This window comes from Scleropages formosus, chromosome 11 (assembly GCF_900964775.1).
Source record: "Scleropages formosus chromosome 11, fSclFor1.1, whole genome shotgun sequence".
In the NCBI taxonomy this organism is placed as follows: domain Eukaryota; kingdom Metazoa; phylum Chordata; class Actinopteri; order Osteoglossiformes; family Osteoglossidae; genus Scleropages; species Scleropages formosus.
Window position 1 is genome coordinate 4,996,899 of NC_041816.1, and position 20,170 is coordinate 5,017,068.

Sequence of the window (20,170 nt, forward strand, 5' to 3'; positions counted from 1 at the left end):
GTAGGCCACAGGTTTGCAGGAATCAGGTGTGTGTAGGCAGCGACCAGGCGACACGGGACACAGCTCTGTGTGCAAGTGTGTGTGTATATGAGTGTCTAATAAATGAATTGCGTGCGCACCTTTCTTGGGAGGTCACGCACCGCAGCAGAAAAGGCGCACAAAGGAGACGCCGTACAGCCACACACCCCCCCACCCCACCCCACCCCACCCAACCCTACCAGCTCCCGACACGAACAATTCTTTCGTCTCTAATCTAGAAGGCAAACGTAACGGGCGACACCTCAGTAAGGCATGTTCTAGCAGAAGAACCAAGTGCTCAGGACAAGGTGACAATCAGCTCAGAAGTACTGCAGTGCTTTTCTTCCCAAAGTGATGCTTGTCTTTTTTTCTAAAATTTTTAAAAAACTCCGTTTTCCATTTACATAGTTGGAGAACATCTGCACAGCACAGGAGAATTTAAAGGGGTATCATTGATGGGTTTCTTATTGCGACGACACGGTTTGTCCAGGCTGAGGCCTCGATGGCAATTTATACGTGTGTCTATATATGTATATATGTACGTATATATAAACCACATGTGTAAATACGTGGTTCTCACAGTGCATTCACTCGTGTGTGTCACCTGACGCAGTGAAACTTTTTTTTTTTTTTGTTTTAAACTGGACTGGAGTCTGTGCTCCCCGAACACTACAAACGCTTAAGTCATGTAGTGTCCTTGTAGTTACGATATCCACAAGCTTTTCATCTTCTAAATAGCTCTCATTTTTTCTTCTTAAATGTACTTATCCAAAATTATATATTTCAAATACTTTTTCTTTGGAAAATGTACATGTGTATGCGTGTGCATGTATATACATCTATACAAACACACGAGCGACCACATACATACACACTCAAATACATATTATGTAGTTTACATAAGCCATGAAACAAAGCTACTATCTTTGTAGTTCTTTTCCTTCTTACAAGACAACACAATGTGGAAACAAATTCAGAAAAAAAAGACGTTGTCTGCTGAATGAATGCAACCAACAGATAATTCTGTCTTATGTTATGCACTTCCACTTTATATGTACATCTTCCTACAAACATTGACTAGTCATTCATTAAAATGAACCTTTTTTGTATCAAAACATAATACAACTGTACCGCAATTCACAGCTGCAGTCATACACATATACATTAAGTAAGTCAAAGGAAGAAAAATAATAATATTAATAGGCTTCACCCAAATGTGACCGCAAAGCAATCTGGGTCTGATTTTCAATTTAGAGGCACTGCCACTTGCGTTGAGGTTGAGTCTGTGCGAAAGGTGTGTGTGTGCGTGTGTGTGTGTCTGTGTGTGTGAGCGCGCGGGTGGCCGCCGTCCCTCACTCCTTCACCAGCCTGTAGATGTGATGCTGGGCTCCGTGCTCGCTGTTGGACACCTCGAACACACATGCCATGCACAGCAAGGTCTCTTGTGTGTCGCGGTTTGTCACCACCTGCGGGCAGAGGAACACGGGCCTGTCAGTGTCACAGGCTGCTCGCCAGACAAGGCGTGGAACAAGGTGAGCGAAGAGCAGCAGATTCTCCTTCACAGCATCAAGGTACTTTAAACAAATGTCGGGTTCATTTTGCTTTTGAGACAACAGAGAAAGCACTAATTTTTCTACTCGTGCCTTTTACTGCATACATGCAACCTTCCATACATTATGGGACTGCTCTAGACCTTGAGAAGGGGGTGGCGTGGTGGTTTGGGCTCCTACCCTACATTCAAAAAATCCCTACTCTTGCCATAGCACCTGTGACCAAGATACTTACCCAGAACTAATACAGTAAAAATTTGTCAGCTGTATATATGTGCAAATCCTTATCAGTAGTTTATTGTACAAAACAAACAGTGTATATTGCTTGGGAGAAAAACGAGAGCAGACCTAAGCAGTTTACCTCCCAAGTTCCAGGTCTAAAAACAGGAAACACTGGCTCCTCATGTTAACACTGCTGGACTTATCAGTTTAGGATGCCACTATTTTTCAGCATATTACTATTACTAATACCTGTCTACAGTCCTTTATCGATAATTCAGGCAGCCAAAAAAAGTTCTGAAAACCAACGTTTTTCCCAAGTTTAGCAACGAACATGTAAAAACAAAACCCGACGACGATGACGGATGTACTCTCCTCCAAGGTCTTCAAGCAACCACAGGTGATGAACATGTATGTGTTTTATATGTACAGGTATTTACCTTAGTTTGAAACTGTATTTGTGAAGTTTTGCTGAAAGTTTTCCTTAGAGATGCTACAGTACTTACTGTCTATATCTCAGTTTCATTTACCAGTTTATTACTATACAAATTAACTATATAAAAAACTAATACTGTTTAATGTCTGTATATATCATAATGTAAATGTTCATACTTTCGCTGCAGAAAAAGTCGTGTGAGTGATAACAGGGTACTGCCCTGGACCCACTGGTGGGTGTTGCATAATATATGGTATATGCAACGTGTTATCTTTCATGTTTCCTAAAATTAAAAAAAATTGAATTCCGAAACATCTGGCCACAATGGTTTTGGATAAGTGATTGAGGACCTGTGTTATCTAAAATTTTTGTCTTTTGCAGAGCACATGCAAGTCCATTAACTAGTAAAAGGAAAAACAGAATAGTGCAGGGCCACCTAGCTCATTTTCGGTTATGCTCATCTGACTGTGAAAAGTACTGCACTATTGGAACTCCATACCCATGCTTCATCTGCATTCTGCTCCTCTGTGGTCTTGCCTGTGTGTTCACGTGTTTGCATTCTCCATTTTCAACCACTGCTTTATTTCTAATTATTCATTCATTTGTATGTGACAAAGCCATCATTTTCATAAGGCTGAGTCTATGCATACTTAACATAAGTTTACATTGATTTTATAGAAAATTTATATACAGTAAACTTATCACCTTTCATCAAAATGAAATTTCAGCAAATAGCTTTCCTTTGCCCTACAAACCCTGTAAACCTTAAAAATAGCAAGCATAAAATAATCCAAACTAATTTCTGTATTTATTGATGAAGGAGAAATGGCAAAAAAAAAGGACATAAAATTAGTTGCTACCTGTGCTCTGAATGTAGGCTTTTAATTGTCAGACGTAGAGGCTCATGTTTGCTACTGCAACCACGTGCAATTCAAAAAAGCTCCAGACACATGCAGAGCTCAAAAAAAAAGGTGAGGACAATCAAATTGGGGGGAAAAAAGAAATTGTTGGGCATCATTTACAGTGGTTTTCGGGTGAACTTGGCACAAATTGGAATTTCCCTCCATTAGAAGTAATGGAAGGAATTTCATTATGCAGTTTTTCCATATTCCATTCTTGATAATAAATTAGGATTGGTTAACAGGATTGGGGTAGTTTTAATTTTATGCTGCTAAAGTTAATAAAACAATGAAATAAGTCTTATACGATCTTGCAGAGTATTTTTCTATTTCAGAATGAGTTTCTACAGAACGTAACCAGTGTAATAAATCAAGGGATAGCTGGACTATTGAGCTTTTACTGATTTAAAACATGGTGGTAAAAGTGAACTGGGACTTTAAAATCGAGCTAAAGACAGACTTCTGCTCTCAGCTCATAAGGTGAGGAGCCAGGATATACTTCCCCCCGGTAAACTTCAGCAATGGACATTTCCAAAAAGACTTTGCGGTAAGGGGAAGGGTGGGGACATACCAGCAGGATGGTGAAGTTCTCCAGGACACTGTTCATCATGTACTTCTCCGGCAGGTGTTTCAGCTTGTGGATGAAGTTGATCATGTACTCGCACATGGGCGACCGACTTATCCTGTACACAAAGCGTCCGTTCTCGAATCGCGCATACTCGGTCTGAGAAGAGAGGGTAAAACACACCAGATGCACAACACTGCAGACATACACACAGACCTTTCAGAAAAAAAAAGTGGAAAGGGGGAAATGTTTTAGTTATAGCTAGCACCGTCACAACCATGTCAAAGCCCCACTTGCACTGAGATGCTCACCTCCACTTTCTCCACTACTTGCTTGCCAAAAGAGCACACCTTCGTAGAGCAGGTGATTGTCATGTTCTCCGAACTCTCGTACTGGCTGGTGACCCCGTAGAAGGCTCCTGCATCGTCCTGGATGTTGCAGTTGAGGTCAGCCTGCAGTGCCAGCAGCACAGAATTGATGGGCTGTGCAGCGAACAGCATTCTTTGTCCTTTCTTGTCTTTAAAGCTGACCATTTTCCCAGCTTTCCCATAGTCTTTCGAGCATGCAGCGAGTAGTGTAACACTTACAGCTGCGGCCTTGCGACCAAAAACCGCTGCTTCGAATCCCACATTCTAATGCAGTACCCTTGATTCCCCCCCATAAAAATTACATAGCTCATCAAATCGTTACGACGCAAGTAGCCCAGTGCACAAAACCTGTTCCTGTGAGTCTCGTTGAAGAAGGAGGCATCGGCTGAATGAATTACTACAATATTACTCAGCCTTGCATGTGTTTAAGGCCACGGGAGAAACTGGTCCCTCTAGCGGCCACTCGGAGAAACAGCACATACGAAAATGTTAGGACCACGAGAACAAGTCCAGGCTTGACGGTGAAATTGACCACTGGCAAACAGAATTAGTTCTAGCACAGAAATGAAAGTCACTAGGCCAAGATTATATTGCTGCACTCCTGCCAAAATTAAGAATAGCTCAAGTGAGAATTTCAAAGCAATTTTGGAGGGAAAACATTTCCTTTCTCCATTTTAAAGGTGCACTGATGTCCACCCTTCAGGTCCCACCCCAATGTGATAACGTCCAAATATTATAAACAACACCTTTTCCAGCCATTTTCAAACTTCTCCCCCTCAAAGTTAATGCAGAAAAAGAATCTGAAGTGCAGACTGAATGAGAATCTGTTAAAAGGTCATTTTGTACTTATTAAAATTAAAAAAAATAAAAAAGTACTCATATCAGAGAGCCTCAGCAGCAAGAACACGATGTTCATTACCTCTATGATAACAGCAAATATCTGCGTCTTGCATTCTCCTCCTTCATTAAGACAGGCAGTCATATTTTGATATAATATTCCGAGGGGTATTATTGTGCGGATTCTGCGTTTCATTTGAAATTCAGATCTGCACAGCACTTCAAAAGAATCTGAAAGGCCTTGTTCCGAGCGCCGGGGCCCACTTTGTCAGGCGCTGCTAGTTAGCATTTCGCATTCGACCAAACGGCCATGATGCTTGAACAGCCATTAGGGGGCTGCCGGGTCACCCCATTGTTTTGAAATATTAAACAGAATTAGTGGGGGGCTTTGATCGCACGTCCTTGTGCCGAGCGACGCCAAACATGGCGACCCGCGTTTCACGGATGCACGGTAAAGCACACCTGAACATTCTCCAGTTCGGGTTTCTACATTCGCACAAAGACAAAACGAGGCAGTCATCGTTCACACTACATCCGCAAAAACTAAAAAAAAAAAAAAAAAAAAAAAACACACCTTAATATCCATCTGTCTGACAGGTGGTGCAAAGACTAAAGCTCATGCTGAAGAACGCTCTCACATGATACACATGTGGACACTCCAGTACTCTGAACACTTTTCTTTGTGCAAACTGTTTCTTTTTCCCATAGACAGACAGAGATAGACACTGACTCAAAGTTTCGAGGACATGATGGAATAAAATTAAAAAAAAAAAAAAAAAAAAACATTTTTTAATACAGGTGTTTGATAAAAAAAAAAAATCACTTCTGAAAAAGAATTCCCCTATTAATAAAAAAACAAGTTTTCACATAGAATAAATATCAGTGAACTTCCAGTCTCACTAAAACTGAAAGCGGGGTGGGGGGGAGAGAGAAGAGAAAATGTAGCCACACAACGCCATGAAAATAGATCCAGTCCAAAAATGTGCAGAAGTGCGCTTGAAAAGCCCCAGAGCGGCATTATTCCAGCGCATTGTACAGTAAACAGTGAAACCCCAGAGAGGAAGAAAGGTGCTAACAGCGCCGCACGCCTCTATCAGCAGAGGGCAACAGGCGCTCCCTTTCTCCCATAATCCCTTGCACCTTTCAGACAGCAGGCAGGTGTTCAAACAAAGCCTCAATAAAGCCTGAACAGCTCAAAGAGCCAAGCCCGGTGAGGCCTGCGCTGGGGCCTTTCAGGCCTGTCTGAGCATCTCTCTCTCTCGCTCTCTCTCACAGACACACACAGTCCCAGAAGCTAGTCAGACCAGTCTCACCATTACACACACACACACACACACACACACACACACACACACACACACACACACACACAGTGTGTCTTCTTAAAGGTCCACACACACAAGCAGGGTGCATGCTCACGTGTGTGCGTGCACGCATGTGTGCACGCGTTGGCTTCTCAGAAGAGCACAGGTCACTCGCCAAACTGGTTTGGCATTCCCACAACATTTAAAAAAAAAAAAAAAAAAAAAAAAAAAAAAAACTCACCCAAAACTTTATAAGGAAGAAGGAATTCTGCGGCCCTTTGCCAAAGAGCTCCTTGAGACCCCCCTTCTTCTCGGGGAATTTGTCATAAATCTGCCGAATGTCCACCGACTCCAGCAAGGCGTCATTGTAGGAGTGATTTGTCTGTCCGATGTGCACAAAGAGATGCTTGTTGTACTGCAGGGGTAGAGGAAATTGCGTTAGATTCAAACTCATTCAATCTGCAACAATTCCGCAGAATCATTCCGGGGATATGGAACTCGTTTGATTTCGTTATCAGCCTTATTTCAAACTCATTGTTGCACTTTAGTTCGGTTGTCACCCAGCATCTTTGGCAGACACCGGACACACACACACACACACACACACACACACACACACACACATTTAGCAAACAATGCAAGACAAACGACCGCTGTCATGCAATATCAATAGAAAGATAAAATCAGTTAGGAATGCTGACAAACCATGACAGATCACCCATGTCCATGGCAAATAATAAAAGATGTGTAAGCACTTCTCAAAAAATTAGTTCAGGGCTGCTGATGTATGACACGTTCTCCAGAGACAGTGAAAGCGTTCTCTTCCCCCCTGACTAACTTTCGCTGGATACATAAAAGGTTTCGAAGGATGGAAGTGAAGGAGTGACCAAGAAGGTGCCGGAGGAGCAGGGCGAGAACTCACAGAGTCCGGGTCCCGCTGCTGCTCCAGGAAGGCCGAGAACTCCACCAGCCGGAGCTTGGTGGTCCCGATGGAGCGGCCCTGCCAGGCTGGCACAGTGGGAGCTGGGGCTGTAGGGGGCTCATACCCTGCGGGTCCCAAAAGAAAAACTCTTCACAGCACCGCTTCATTCTCAAATACTCTCCTGCACCATGGTGGCTGCACAGACACCAAACGTGACGGTACATCACAAACATTGTCATTCAATGTCACTTAACCATTTACCCCCCCTCCCCAAAGTGACTCAGTGTTTGGTTTGTACATTAAGCTGCGAACAACGATTTACCCATTTACTCAGCTGGGAACTTTTTACTGCATCTATTCAGGGTAAGTACCCTGATCTAGGGTACTACAACAGGAATAAGATGGAAATTCAAACCCTATTTTACAGTGATGCTCTTAACCACTATGCCACTTTCTGCCCCATGGTGACAGTACACCCTCATGATTACCATCATTAACAACAGCATCATTATTAACTTGCTAAAGCAACTTACAATGTTACACTGCACCCTCATCTATTTCCTTATTTATATGGCTTACACTTACACAGCTGGATATTGTTGTTTTTTTCTTTTTATACATAAAAGCAGGGAATGAAATCAGCATTGCAAGGTCTATTATTCACCAAGTTGATTTTTCCCTATAATATATTTATTCATTTAGCTGACGCTTTTCTCCAAAGCGACTTACAATGTTAAGATGACAATTATTTACCGATTTATACAGCTGGGTAATTTTACTGGACCAATTTAGGGTAAGTACCTTGCTCAAGGGTACTACAATGGGAGGTAGGGATCGAACGTGCAACCTTTGGGTCCAAAGGTAGCAGCTCTAACCAGTACGTTACCAGCTGGGCCCAAGCTGGTAGCATAGGTTATAATACAATACTAGGTTTGTACACTAAGCTATTTACACTGATTTACCCATTTGGAAAAGGGTAAACGTACTATATCAGTTCAGGGTAAGAACCTCGATCAAGGGTACTGCCGTGGGAAGTGGGATTCAAACCCGAGTCCTTGGACTCCAAGGTGATGGCTGTAAGCACTACAGTAACGTTAAGTTGCCAAATTGTATTTTTACACTAAACTGAAAACACTGACATTAAACAGGACACTTATGTGTTCTACGTCGCCACCCAGGCAGACAGGAAGTGTGTACCTGAAATGGGTGTGGTGACTGTCGGCTGAATGGGGTACGCCTGCTGGGCGAAAGGCTTGATGCTGCAAGAAATGGCACACACAGACAGACGATCTGAGAAAAATGTGCTGCTCTGGACGGCCACACACAAGGAATAAAATTAATGAAAAACAACAGTGCAGGAGGACCACAATGCAGAGGGGGAGGAAACAACCCTCTGAGGTCCCGTCTCTGGGTTTGCGACCCAACGCACATGGGAAACAGCCGCTGCTGCAGGATCGAGCAGTACTCACTCTTGCGACGATCCAGGCTGGCTTGTCGATATCATCCCCTGCCAAAACTGGAGAAAAGACGTGTACGTATAAACGGACACCTGAAATAAGCTCGTGCACATCTGTCTGAAGAGCCTGCTGTGGTACTTCATAAATAACTGTCAACGTGACACGAAGCGCACAAGCGAGGAAAGCAGCGCCCTTATCTCGGCCGGCATTCGCACTCCCCGTGCACCTATCAGATAAGGGTGGCTGTGTGTAAAATGGGATTTGGACGCCGCGTGAATGCTGGCGTGGCGGCACTCTTACCCCGGCCGCTCCTGGGAAGGCAGGGCGCGGGATGCCCGGCAAACCAAGCTTGTTGTGGATGGCCGTGGCGGAGACGATCTGGGCCGACGACATGGACGCCATGCTCTGGAGGGCCTTGTCCTTCACTGTCTGGTCCTTCAATGGGGGGGGGGGGGTCACAGGGAGGGCTCAGCGCTGGGGGGGGGGTGTCACGGGGGAGGGGGAGCATGCACACAGCAAAGCAGCAGGCAAACGGGGAAAAAGCCACCATGCTGGAGAGCGAGCCCATCGAGCTGGAGGAGGACATGGCTGCAGCATAAAGCGGCGTTCTTACACTTCATTATTCTTAATTCTATCCTTCCTTGCACGTAACGCTCATTCAGCCAAAGTGTGTTACAATGATTTACCCATTTAGGATACCCATCGGGGTACTACAGCAGGTGGGATTCGAACCCACATCCTGCAAGTGGAAGGTACTCCCCTCCAACTACAAACCAACTCTGAAACAGGAGAGGAAGGATGATGGCTAAAAAAAGCCACAGCAGTTTTAATTGCTTTTACTGGACTTTGAAATTAAGCAATCAAGTCCACTTTTGGTGAGTTCTGGCTGACACCCGAGCAAAAATTAGTTAAATTTAACTCCCTTAATAGTCCCGTCACCAAGGCTGATTGTGTCCGTCTGTCTTGACCGAGTATTTTTACCCATACAGCTGGATTGTCAGAATGCAGCACGAAGGCCACGGACCGCAGTAAAGCAGAACACTTTCAAAGGCATTTCAATGGCATCCATTGTCAGTCTCCATCCTTACTTTGGTGCCACACACACAGCGAATTCGCTAAATTACTTTCAGCTTCATGTTAAAACAGGTGAACTACGCCGGCTGCTGAATTAACTCAAAGCCGTGACCATACATAGTAAGTTTAACGGAATTTAACATTCCCCCTGGGCACAGAAGTTCTCTAGTGAGGAGCTCTTTTGGACATGGCCGTTCTGCCGCGTCCCCCCCCAAGCCTCGTGTTAGTGGCGTGCGGTGACACACGGAGCCAAGCAGGGCAGGGCGGAGCGGCTTTCAGGGCTTCTGTAAACATTTAGCCAAGGTGTCAGAGCGCCACGCTTACAAAGAGCAGCTGCCGAGAGGTCATCGGCGGGCAAACCCATGCTAAATCAAACACCGGAGCCGAGGGCATGCTGGAAAAGGGCAGGGAGGGCGGGGCGCAGTGCAAAGGGGCGTGGCTACCAGGCATCCAGACGGCAGGATGGCACCCAAGCACGGATGGAGCCCATACTTACCATGCTTGTGACCTGAGTGCAAACAAACAAGGTTCATCGTCAGTGTACAGTGCCAGCCCCTACAGCAGCACAGAGGTGTGCAGTTGCAGCGAAAACGAACACACACACGACGATGCCAACAAGGAATGACGGTGTGTGAGGGCACCAGACTGCTGGAACAGCAAATGTCGCCATTAACAACACTAATACTACATTACAACAACACTAACTGACAATAGTAACTACAAATTATTGTTTCAGTGATACATACAGTACACTGAACTCCCTATTGTGATCTACCCATCTGACAGCTCAACAATGAAAAACACACACACAGCAATTTAGTGTTGCCAATTCACCTGAAACACGACTTGGAACTATGGTAGGAAACCCACATGAATATGGGAAGAACACACAAACTCCACACAGACCAGGCCAGGTTCGAACCCCCAGCCCAAGAGCTGCAAGGCACCAGCGCTACCTGCTGTGCCACCATGCTGGTCTTCCCTCAGCACTTAGAGAGGGGTATAAATGGGCTGTGTGTGATAGGTAGCTCATGGGAGTTGCCATGAACAAATCTGCCAGTGACCCCACGAAGTACTGGTGCCCCACTCTTGCACGTGTGTGTGTGTATGCTGTAAGTTCACATGACACTGCAACCTAAAACATCGCGCATCATCAATATAAACAGTTTCGCTCCAAGGCATAAACGGTGACGTAGTTAAGGACATTCACAGCAAATGATGATGCTGCTAGAGCGCAATGACCCGGCTCTTGTCAATGTAGTGCAGAAATTTGATTTGCTCAACAAATATTATTAGGGTTACCGCGAACAACACTGCCAACTACCATAACACTCAAATTGGTGATAAATTGGCTTATATTTGCAGTAACACCCAAAACATTACTAAAATTTCACAAAGAGCTGGCCAATCGTGTGAACTTACAGCATGCGACCGTAATCCAGAAAATGATTTGTAAGCTGATTGAATGTCGCGAGGAACCCCAGCTGCAGGTTTTAACATGGAATCATTTTCAGGGCTCAAGGATCATTCATGTCAGGAAATTACTAATATCAGCCAGCCGCTTCCACCAAACCATATGATCCCTAATAGAAAACTTAATTTGTGCTCTACACTCTATTGACTGTGTGCCCAAAAACATGTCTGAAGGGGAGGGGACACACACAGCTCAGATATCTCCAGACTAAATGTATTTTCATTCCCTGCACTTATTGAAGTCGCTCGACTGCAGTGATGCTGCATCGTGATCTGTTCCTGTACGCGTGTGCAAGCGCCACGGACAAGAGCGCCGTGTACTTCACTGACAGCTCAGTATACAAACTCTGTCGGTGTACCGCATTTACTGTGGCACTGTACTGCTTACAGTCCCATGAAATCCAAAGCCCCTTTTCCCAGAGCAGCACCTTATTACCACCTTAATATGTAAAGAGAAAAATGCAGTTATGGAATTCTGTCCCTTTTCAGGTAGCACATAAACTCAGTGTGGAACATAGTATTTTTTTAGTGTCTCAGAGTGATCTGCTCTTATTGGTCAGCAAATCTTGTCAGTTATGCACAATTATCTTTTTTATTATTTATTCATTCACACACCTTGAAACATCAGACTTGTAATCTAAGATACAGTGATTTACCCACATATATAGCTAAGCCTTTTTTTACTGTATTAATTCAGGGTAAGCACCGTGATCTAGGGTTCTACAGCAGGAAGTGATAGGGACAGCTAGTAATGCAGTGGTTAGAGCTGCTGCCTTTGGACCCGAAGGTCCCAGGTTTGATCCCCACCTCCAGCTGTAGTACCCTTGAGCAAGGTACTTATCCTAAATTGCCCCAGTAAAATTACCCAGCTGTATAAATGGGTAAATGATTGTAAGTTGCTTTGGAGAAGAGCGGCAGCTAAATGAATAAATTTCAATGTAAGTGGGCTCTGAGGCCAGGTCCTCCGAGGGAACGCCAACAGCTATGCTGTGCCACCTATACTGTGTGCTGCCCTACGCTCAGACACACACCAGTGTGAGAGAAGTTGCACACCACCCATGTAATCATTGTTCATCACCCTCCCCCAGTACCCAGCATGCAATGCATCTTCCTATAAGTTGGCGCAGATCACCGCTGGCGCCCTTAATTTGAGAGCACGCAGAATATGGAGCCGTAATGGCTGTCATTTCACTTAACACACACGAGATAAGAAGGAGAGGGTTTACAATGGTGCTCAGTGCAAATAGAGGTGCGGAGCGCGAATCCTCCATCCCCGATGCCTAATTCTCCTCAGATGAGGGGAGACGGTAACATATACAAAAGGCTGGCTGTTTTACCCCATCGGCCGCGGGTGTCCCTGAAAGGCCGGCCATTCACAGGTGGCAGGGCATGGGCTAATGAACAACCGCTGATCCATCAGCCATAGCAGGCGAAAGTTGGAAAGCATGCCAATCCGAGAACTCACAACCTGCTTGGTTTTTTTTTTTCTTTTTAAATGAAGAACAGCAGCACACCTTTGGTCTTGGAGTCAAGATACACACACTCTCACAGATGCACATATATAGAGTCCAGGAGCAGGAAGCCTCTCCCGCAGACGAGGCCTCGGTAAAAGGGTAGACATTTTGGGGAAAGGCAACATGCTCCCCAAATTTCACTGCACATCTTCATGAACCACTGCAGGGAAAAATGACGTGGAATATTTCCGATGTGTTCCACTAAATGCAGCATGAGAGGAGCAATATCCAGCCAGAGTGTTATTTGAAGGCGAGAAAGTACAAGAGCTGCAGAGATGCTGTGTTGCTCCGTGACGAAAGACACGGGAGGAACGTGGCAACACACAAACGCGGGATTAAAAGAAGAGCAGGAAGGACGAGCGAGCAGAGCGGCCCTTTCTCTGGGTGCCTGCCCCAAAGGCATCAAGCGCACAGCGAGGGGGCGAGCGCGTCTCAATGCAGTGTGCGCGCCGCGGCCTTTGACAGACGACCCCTGACCCCGGCTCACAGCAACTCGCCGCCAGCCCATGCGTGTCGCCAGCATGCGGCCCCATTTACACGGAGCCCACGCCCTGCCTGACTCCGAGGAGTTAGTTACCGCTAGCTAACACAGACACACACAGACTTTGTTAGAGCATCGTGCCGACCAACATGGATGCAAGACGCTGCACCGAAATACCAAGTGCCATTTGTTTTGGGCTGTTCACCTTCCATCTATTTATTTCTAGATTTATTTTTTCCACTTCACTTAATAATTATTATTATTATTATTATTATTTTCAGTTTTGTTTGGAAGCATTAAAAAAATGGCAGAATATGACAAGCACAACGACCAACGGACAATTTCCTGATAAGTGAAAGTTTAAACAGGGATTCCAAAGATGCCTTATTTAATTAAGTTCTCCAATTTCATACTCTATGGCACAGTGGCACGATTCAATTACCTCTCACGCATTTTCAAATATTTACTTGCTTAAATACAAATGTATTTGCTTGAACACAGAATTTTGAATATATATTTTTAGCGTGGCAACATTAAACACGTAGCGTGGGACACACTTCTACCGAAAGCAAATGCACTTGTTGAAAGGCACAGAAACAAGAAAGGGATTGTTTTACAGAGATGCTGTTTGTGTGTGTGTTTGGGGGTGTGATGACTGATGCAAGACAGCGGTTATAGTACAAATGCTAAACAGAGGGCCACATGCAAGGAATCTGGGTTAGAGGGATCACTGCAGCAGGCATTCATTCCGTCACCACGGGAAACAGGAAGTGGGAGCGCATAGCAACCACAGGCCCGAAAGCAGAAAAGCGCATACCTTTAGCTTGGAATGAAACTCACGAGATTTCCTTCTGGCAAGAACCTGAATGTGACTAGACACCTGCAGGGTAGGGGGAGGGAGGAAAACAAAGGAACAACCTGTAACCATGGCGATGAAAGGCCCCCCGCTACTGGGCAAAGCCAGACGTACCTTGATGGCAGCTTGGATTTCTCGAACTTTCTTTCTTGCTAAGACCTGTATGTGACTAGACACCTTCATTTTTGTAAAGAAATCATGGAAAGGAAATTAAATTTTAAAGAGACAAACAAAAACAGAAAACAAACAAAAAAAGGAAAGGCAGAACATGGTGAAAATGACACACGTGTATAGGTGGAGCACACTCGAGGAGGCCGACTCGGGGGACAGGAAGCTCCTCAGCCGCACCCCAAGCTCCCAGCAGCCCAAGCATTGTGTTCCTGGACACAGGGGGTGCTCCATGGCACCCTTGTGTAACAGACTGGGGGTGATGTTTTCGATGCAGCAAGACACTCACAAGGAATGTGGGCTCATACTACAGGATGCTTAACTAGTTCCCCTAGCAAAGCTATTTTTATTATCAACATTAATAATAATGTCACGGGAGGGACGGAAACAAGCGGGAGGAGTGACGACCGCCAGGTGGATTTTTTTTTTTTTTGAGAAACGGTAGATTACATCTCATTCGGCACACCTCTCGCACTCCCACTTTTAATCAGACCAATCACACACAAGTGGCTGTTGAAGCGACTCATCTAGGGTGGATGGCCATTTGAGAGCAACGTGTTAATGGAAGCAAGAGGCAGTTGCGTGTACGCTCTGCCCAGCGTGCTGCCCCCTCTCCCTGTCGCAAGACCACGGCGACTCAGTACCTCCTGCTGGGTGACACGTCAAACATGGTCGCGAATTTCTCATTTTGAACCCATTGGCGACGGTATGGGCCACTCTAGGAAGAGTCTTCAGGGTGTTACGTACGCACGTGAACGAGAGTAAAACGCCGACCGCCATCAATTACATGCCCATCAGCTGTGGGGTTATAGAGAGCGAAACGTGTCAGGAGCGTTGTCTGAACACAGAGAACAAGCTAACAAGAAAACGGGTTTCCAGTGGATCTCTTTGACCTATAAAAGAATGAATTACACAATAACACGGAGCATGTGACCTTTCCTCAGCTAGCTAATCAATTCGGAGCCTTCTTTGAGTGTCGCTCTTGACATTCGGGCATTTATCACGAACCTGGGAGCCACCGGTCATGAGGACGGCTGTGGATGAGGGGGATTACAGCAGCCCGGCGGCCTCCTCTCCTTTGTTCACCATTTATCACGGGAAAAGCATTTTAATACAACGTAACAGGTCACGTAGATGTGTCCTCATCCTGCCTCCGCGACTATCAAGCGGGATTCACAACTAGGAGCTCTTGAGCGTGATAAATACACATTGCGGTGAAACACTTGCAACTCTGCACATCTTAAACCGTTGGAACTAAGGTCATCTGATTATAGTCATTAGGGTGTTTATTTTTCATAGTTTCACTTGCAAATAGTGTTTGTTTTAAAATTGCTCATTAAAACCCAATTAGTGTTTTTCTCTAAAATAAATTGTACACTTTTTGTGTGATCCAAGGATAATCTTATGTTTACACGCGTGCATGCAGAAATTATTATTTTTTTTTTTAATAGTGTTTTATATAGCATGCACATCAGGATATGGCCCATACCAATACTGCAGAGTCCTTGGCCAAAAGGAACATTTGCTAAATTCTGACTTTCGGTAGACACATATATCTCTAAGCAACGTGTGTTTTAGGCAGTTGTGCTTCTCATTTGTACGTGTAGTTGAGAGCGTGACTGTGTGTTTGTGTGTATCTGCGAACGCTGAGCATGACTCCCATGCGGGGCACAGACTGCGACATGCAGGATGACAGGGCGATGCACGGCGGTGCACGGCGGAGCAGAGCAGGGCACAGGCAGCTCAAACAGCCGAGGCGTGCCAGGCAGACGAGGTGCTCTCCCCAACATGCAACGCAAACAGCCTCGAGGCTGCGGCCAAGGCACCCGAGTGCTCGTTAGCGGTCTGCGCATGACAGCTGTTAGTGAGGGTACGCAGACACGTGGTGTGTGTGGGGGGGGGGGGGGTCCTTTCTTCGCACATCATGCAGGCATTCCTGCTGGCAAGACTCACCTGCTTCCTCGTCCTCGTCTTCCCAGTCCGCAGTTTGATGTACCTGGCTATCAATTCATTCCTCCCTATGGGGGTGGGGGGGGGGATAAAAATACGGCAAGGTCATAAATGACAAGCAAAGAAACACTTTATTTCACTCGTCGGCGTGCTACCAGTAAGCACAAAAAAGGGGCAGTGCATCTGACAGAAAACAGTGGACGGACCTTGTAAACCTATGAGATCAAGGCGTATACATTTCAGCGAACGCAATGCGTTTCAACACAAAAGCAACAAGTGGCATTACCATTAAAAAAGCGTGTGCATTCAGCCTTTCACATCAAACCTAATTCAATCACCGCTTCTTCAAAGTCGCCCTCGGCAAAAGGGAACAGACCTGACCTTCATACTGTTACAGGAAAGAATAGCGGTGGAAATGTATTCATTTCATACTCGCTAAAATATAATTAAACCATAGCTTTGTAGTGATTTCCAATTAATGCCAGCCAGAAACATTCTTCTGCCCTCGGCATCCCCCTAATTACCAAAGCATAGCACAATGACCTCTGCGTAGCCTTTTCATATGTTAATAACATACCGCCACCGAAAACTATTACAATAATTATAGGTAAGGAGGCATTCTAATTACATGGCCAGCTGTAAGCTACGGTCGTCATAGAGCCTCGTGTTTCCCTTCGCTACGATGGAACGGGCCCAAGACAAATGTGTATGACCGAGCAGTGATGACTTTAACACACACACACGGGCGCAGTTCTGACTTAGACAGCATCGTATGATTTCTGCGCAAACAGCGAGGCTCTCACACCACAGGACACCGATTATCCCAGCTAAAACGAGTAACTGAATTGCCGCGGGGAGATTAAAGTTCTCGGATCTGAACCGACACATTAGATTAAACGGGGAGGGACAAAAACAGGAGCGCAGTGTTACAAATGCCTGCGTGACAAAGAAAAAAGTGGATGAACAGTAACATATAATTCTTGGTTCTTGTGGATCAATTCATGAGCAAACTGTTCATTTTCATCATCTGTAAGGATTATTTCACTTGCTTTTCATTTTTCAGTCTGAGTGCAGCAGCAGCAGCAGGCATGGGCCAGGCGGGCTAGTGCATCGGTGGCCTGGCAAAAGGGGGCACCTGCCGTGTGCCGCGAGTGGGCGTGTCGGGTGAAAAGCGCGGGAGTCGGCAGAAGGCTCCCCATGTTACCGCCATCGGCCACAGCGGGAAAGGCGGCCACGCCACCCCCTCCCAGGGGGTATTATTTCACATCTCGGCAGCTTCACTGAACCCAAAATCCTCAGCAACCATTTCAGAGGTTTCTGTACATATATCACAGCTCCCAAAGCTGAACTGTTCCCCAGATGTGGCAAACATTAAGATATCAAATGTTACTTATGTTTACTTGTTATTTATTACAAGGCAGGTAATGCAGAAAGAGGCGTAGTGCTTACATCTGCCTGCTTGAACTTGAAGGACCCAGGTTCGAATAGGACCCAGCTTTCTAAACAGGTACATCATTGTAAGTAGCTCATTGGAGAAAAGCATCAGCTAAATTAATGCATAAATGCATTATTCAATAATTTATCCATTACTATTACTTAGATGACACTTGTCTAATGCAACTCCACGTTAGGAAACAAAATGATTTACCTATTTTTGCAGCTGGATAGTTTTTACTATATTAATACAGGGTGATTATTTTGATCAAGGATACTACAGCAGGATGTGGGATTTGAACTCAGATCATTTGGACGCAAGTACTACGAGCCCTGCTGGCCCCATCGCGCAACACCCACCCATTTCTTCTCTGTGTACGCGCACACACACACACACACACACACACACACACACACACACACACACACACAGAAAGCAAACAGAGAGTGTTAAGCAGCATTTTGTCCCTGCCAAGTTCTCCACCCAGACAGGTGGCACAGCCACGGCGACAGGGCCGAGCCAGGGGCCAGCTCCTTGCTTCCTTGGCGGGGAGCATTTTGTTAAGGGCACGGCGGCGGCAGGAGATCATGTGACCCCAGGCAAATAAACAGCATCTGGGGATTTTCAATTACAGCCCTCCACCCAGCATGCCTGCACTGTAATCTCTACCAGATGAGGCTGGAGCCCTCGCTATTTTCAATAATTCACACACTGTGTACACATAACATGACAATAAGGGCATTCATGCAGACGCCTGATTCTGAGATCAAAGCTAGCAAATGGCCAGCTGTAAGCATGCTTACTGCTGAATAATTCATTCTTTTCACAGGCTTGGGGGGGGCAAGAAAAAAACGCTCGGCAGGACTTGGCAAATGTGCTTTCTTTCCTGTGTGCTGTGCAAAACAACATTTCCAAACTGGAGCAGGACGCATTTAGAACACGGAATACCCAAAACACACACAGGGGGGAGGGGGGAAAGGAAAAAAAAAAAAAAAAAGCTCTCACGTGAATTGCTAGGGTAAATTCTAAAGGGGAAACTTAGCTTCTAATAATGTGAAGGCATACGGCAGAGATAAAGAACAAACTTTCATTGCATTTTTTCTTGTTAATGATGAGCTGACCTTAGCAGTGTAAAAACCAGGCTGACTCTACCTTAACACCCTCACCGCTATACTCCAACTCAACTCATGGATAAAAGTCCCCCAAGGAGATTTAAAGCCATTAACATTTATTCATTTAGCTGACACTTTTCTCCAAAGCACCTTACAATGTTAAGATACCTATGATTATTTACCCTTTTGCACCGCTGAGATTTTTTTTTTTTTTTTTTTTAAATGGACAGTGCAGAGGGACTTCACCATTCATATAGGACGTGAGCTTGTTAGATGTCTTATTCCTCGACCCCGGTACGTTTGGATGTGAAACGTGCTCAGCCACATTGCTTCCACGTGTACGCTTTAAATAGATGCGGCCCGACTGCATTATCGCAGATGCCTATTCCAGCACGGAGGGTGGTAAGCGGGCCTGCGCAGGCTGCCGGCGTTAATCTTGTTTGCAAGAGCGGCGATGGGCGATAAATTACTGTCCCTCCAGACACCGATGCTGTCACCCGGTGACCTTTTCGGTACTCGTGTTTAAAGCCTCCGTCTGTCACCGCTTCTCCCACACCTCCTGCTAAGGGGGGAGCTAGCTAGATAGGAGATGGGCGGGGCCTTATCCGGCACCCTCCACTCCACACCTCTGCCAATTCCGGGCAGGAATATGGGGGGGCTCGTCACAGCAGACGACAGCCTTTGAGGTGAGGAGGAGGCACGGAGCTCGCACCCCTGCAGCTGACCAGGCGGCCAGCCGGCGAGGACGGCTGAAACCCACCACGGGATGCTCCTGCTCTTCTTTGGTGGCTCTGTGTGAGAAGGAAAGAGGAGCCCAAGTGATGAAGAAAATTTATGGCTGGGGGGGCCATCTTTAAACTCCCCCCCCCGTATTTGGGACAGCTCCGAGTCAGCGTGGAAACCACCACCGTCGTGCATCCGCTTTCAGACACTGTATAACAATTTGTTCTGCTCTGATTGAGCTCAGCCTCACCGCTAGCCAGGAAAGAGGGAGAATAATGAAAGAAAGACAGAATGAGAGAGAGAGTGAGAGTGTGTGTGTGTGTCTGTTTGCTTGTGTTTGACGCGCGGGGGCTGGGGGGGGTGCCCCGATTGTTTAGAGCAGTTTTAACTCTTTCAAGGAGTGCCCCGCTGTCACTCAGAGCAGCAGGAGGAGGATTAGATATTTATGCACTGACGCCGGAGGAGCCACATGCTGCTGGATGCCCGAGAGCCCGTGTGCACCGTGGCCCCCCGCCCCGGACTCTCTGACAACCACCCACCACCCTACACAGAAAGAATGGTAAGAATGGCCTCCCCTGAATCTCAAAGGCCCCTGGCGCTCCTCAGGCATATCAATGGAAGCCCAGCGGCTGCCCAGAGAGAGGCAGCCGGCCCACTTCCCCGTGACGGCTCCTGCAGCACCAGATTCCTCATCCGATTAAAAACTCAATTTGGGGCGTGCAAGCGACACATCCCCCAGAGAGGGACCACGGGGGCTCCACCTGCCCCGACTGTCAGTGCACACCAGGGAGACATGAAGCTTCGCACCC

The 20,170-nt window shown here is 46.1% G+C and overlaps 1 protein-coding gene across 8 annotated transcripts in view; it reads right to left on the bottom strand.

Moving 5' to 3' along the window:
* Positions 1–223: 223 nt before the first annotated feature.
* Positions 224–20,170, bottom strand: part of LOC108934637 (transcriptional enhancer factor TEF-1) — a 41,711-nt gene continuing 21,764 nt past the window's right edge. Inside the window, exons 2-13 of one of the 8 annotated variants that reach the window (XM_029256535.1) lie at positions 16,095–16,159; positions 14,088–14,150; positions 13,935–13,997; positions 10,146–10,157; positions 8,876–9,010; positions 8,588–8,634; positions 8,316–8,377; positions 7,119–7,243; positions 6,438–6,611; positions 3,999–4,139; positions 3,694–3,846; positions 224–1,484 (exon numbers count right to left, since the gene is read on the bottom strand). In XM_029256535.1, the coding sequence (XP_029112368.1) occupies positions 1,371–1,484; positions 3,694–3,846; positions 3,999–4,139; positions 6,438–6,611; positions 7,119–7,243; positions 8,316–8,377; positions 8,588–8,634; positions 8,876–9,010; positions 10,146–10,157; positions 13,935–13,997; positions 14,088–14,150; positions 16,095–16,159 (1,154 nt within the window). In that variant the 3' untranslated portion in view covers positions 224–1,370. Of the gene's footprint in view, positions 1,485–3,693; positions 3,847–3,998; positions 4,140–6,437; positions 6,612–7,118; positions 7,244–8,315; positions 8,378–8,587; positions 8,635–8,875; positions 9,011–10,145; positions 10,158–13,934; positions 14,151–16,094; positions 16,160–20,170 lie in introns of all 8 variants that reach the window. The other 7 variants (XM_029256533.1, XM_029256536.1, XM_029256537.1 and 4 more) reach the window with 7 other exon arrangements.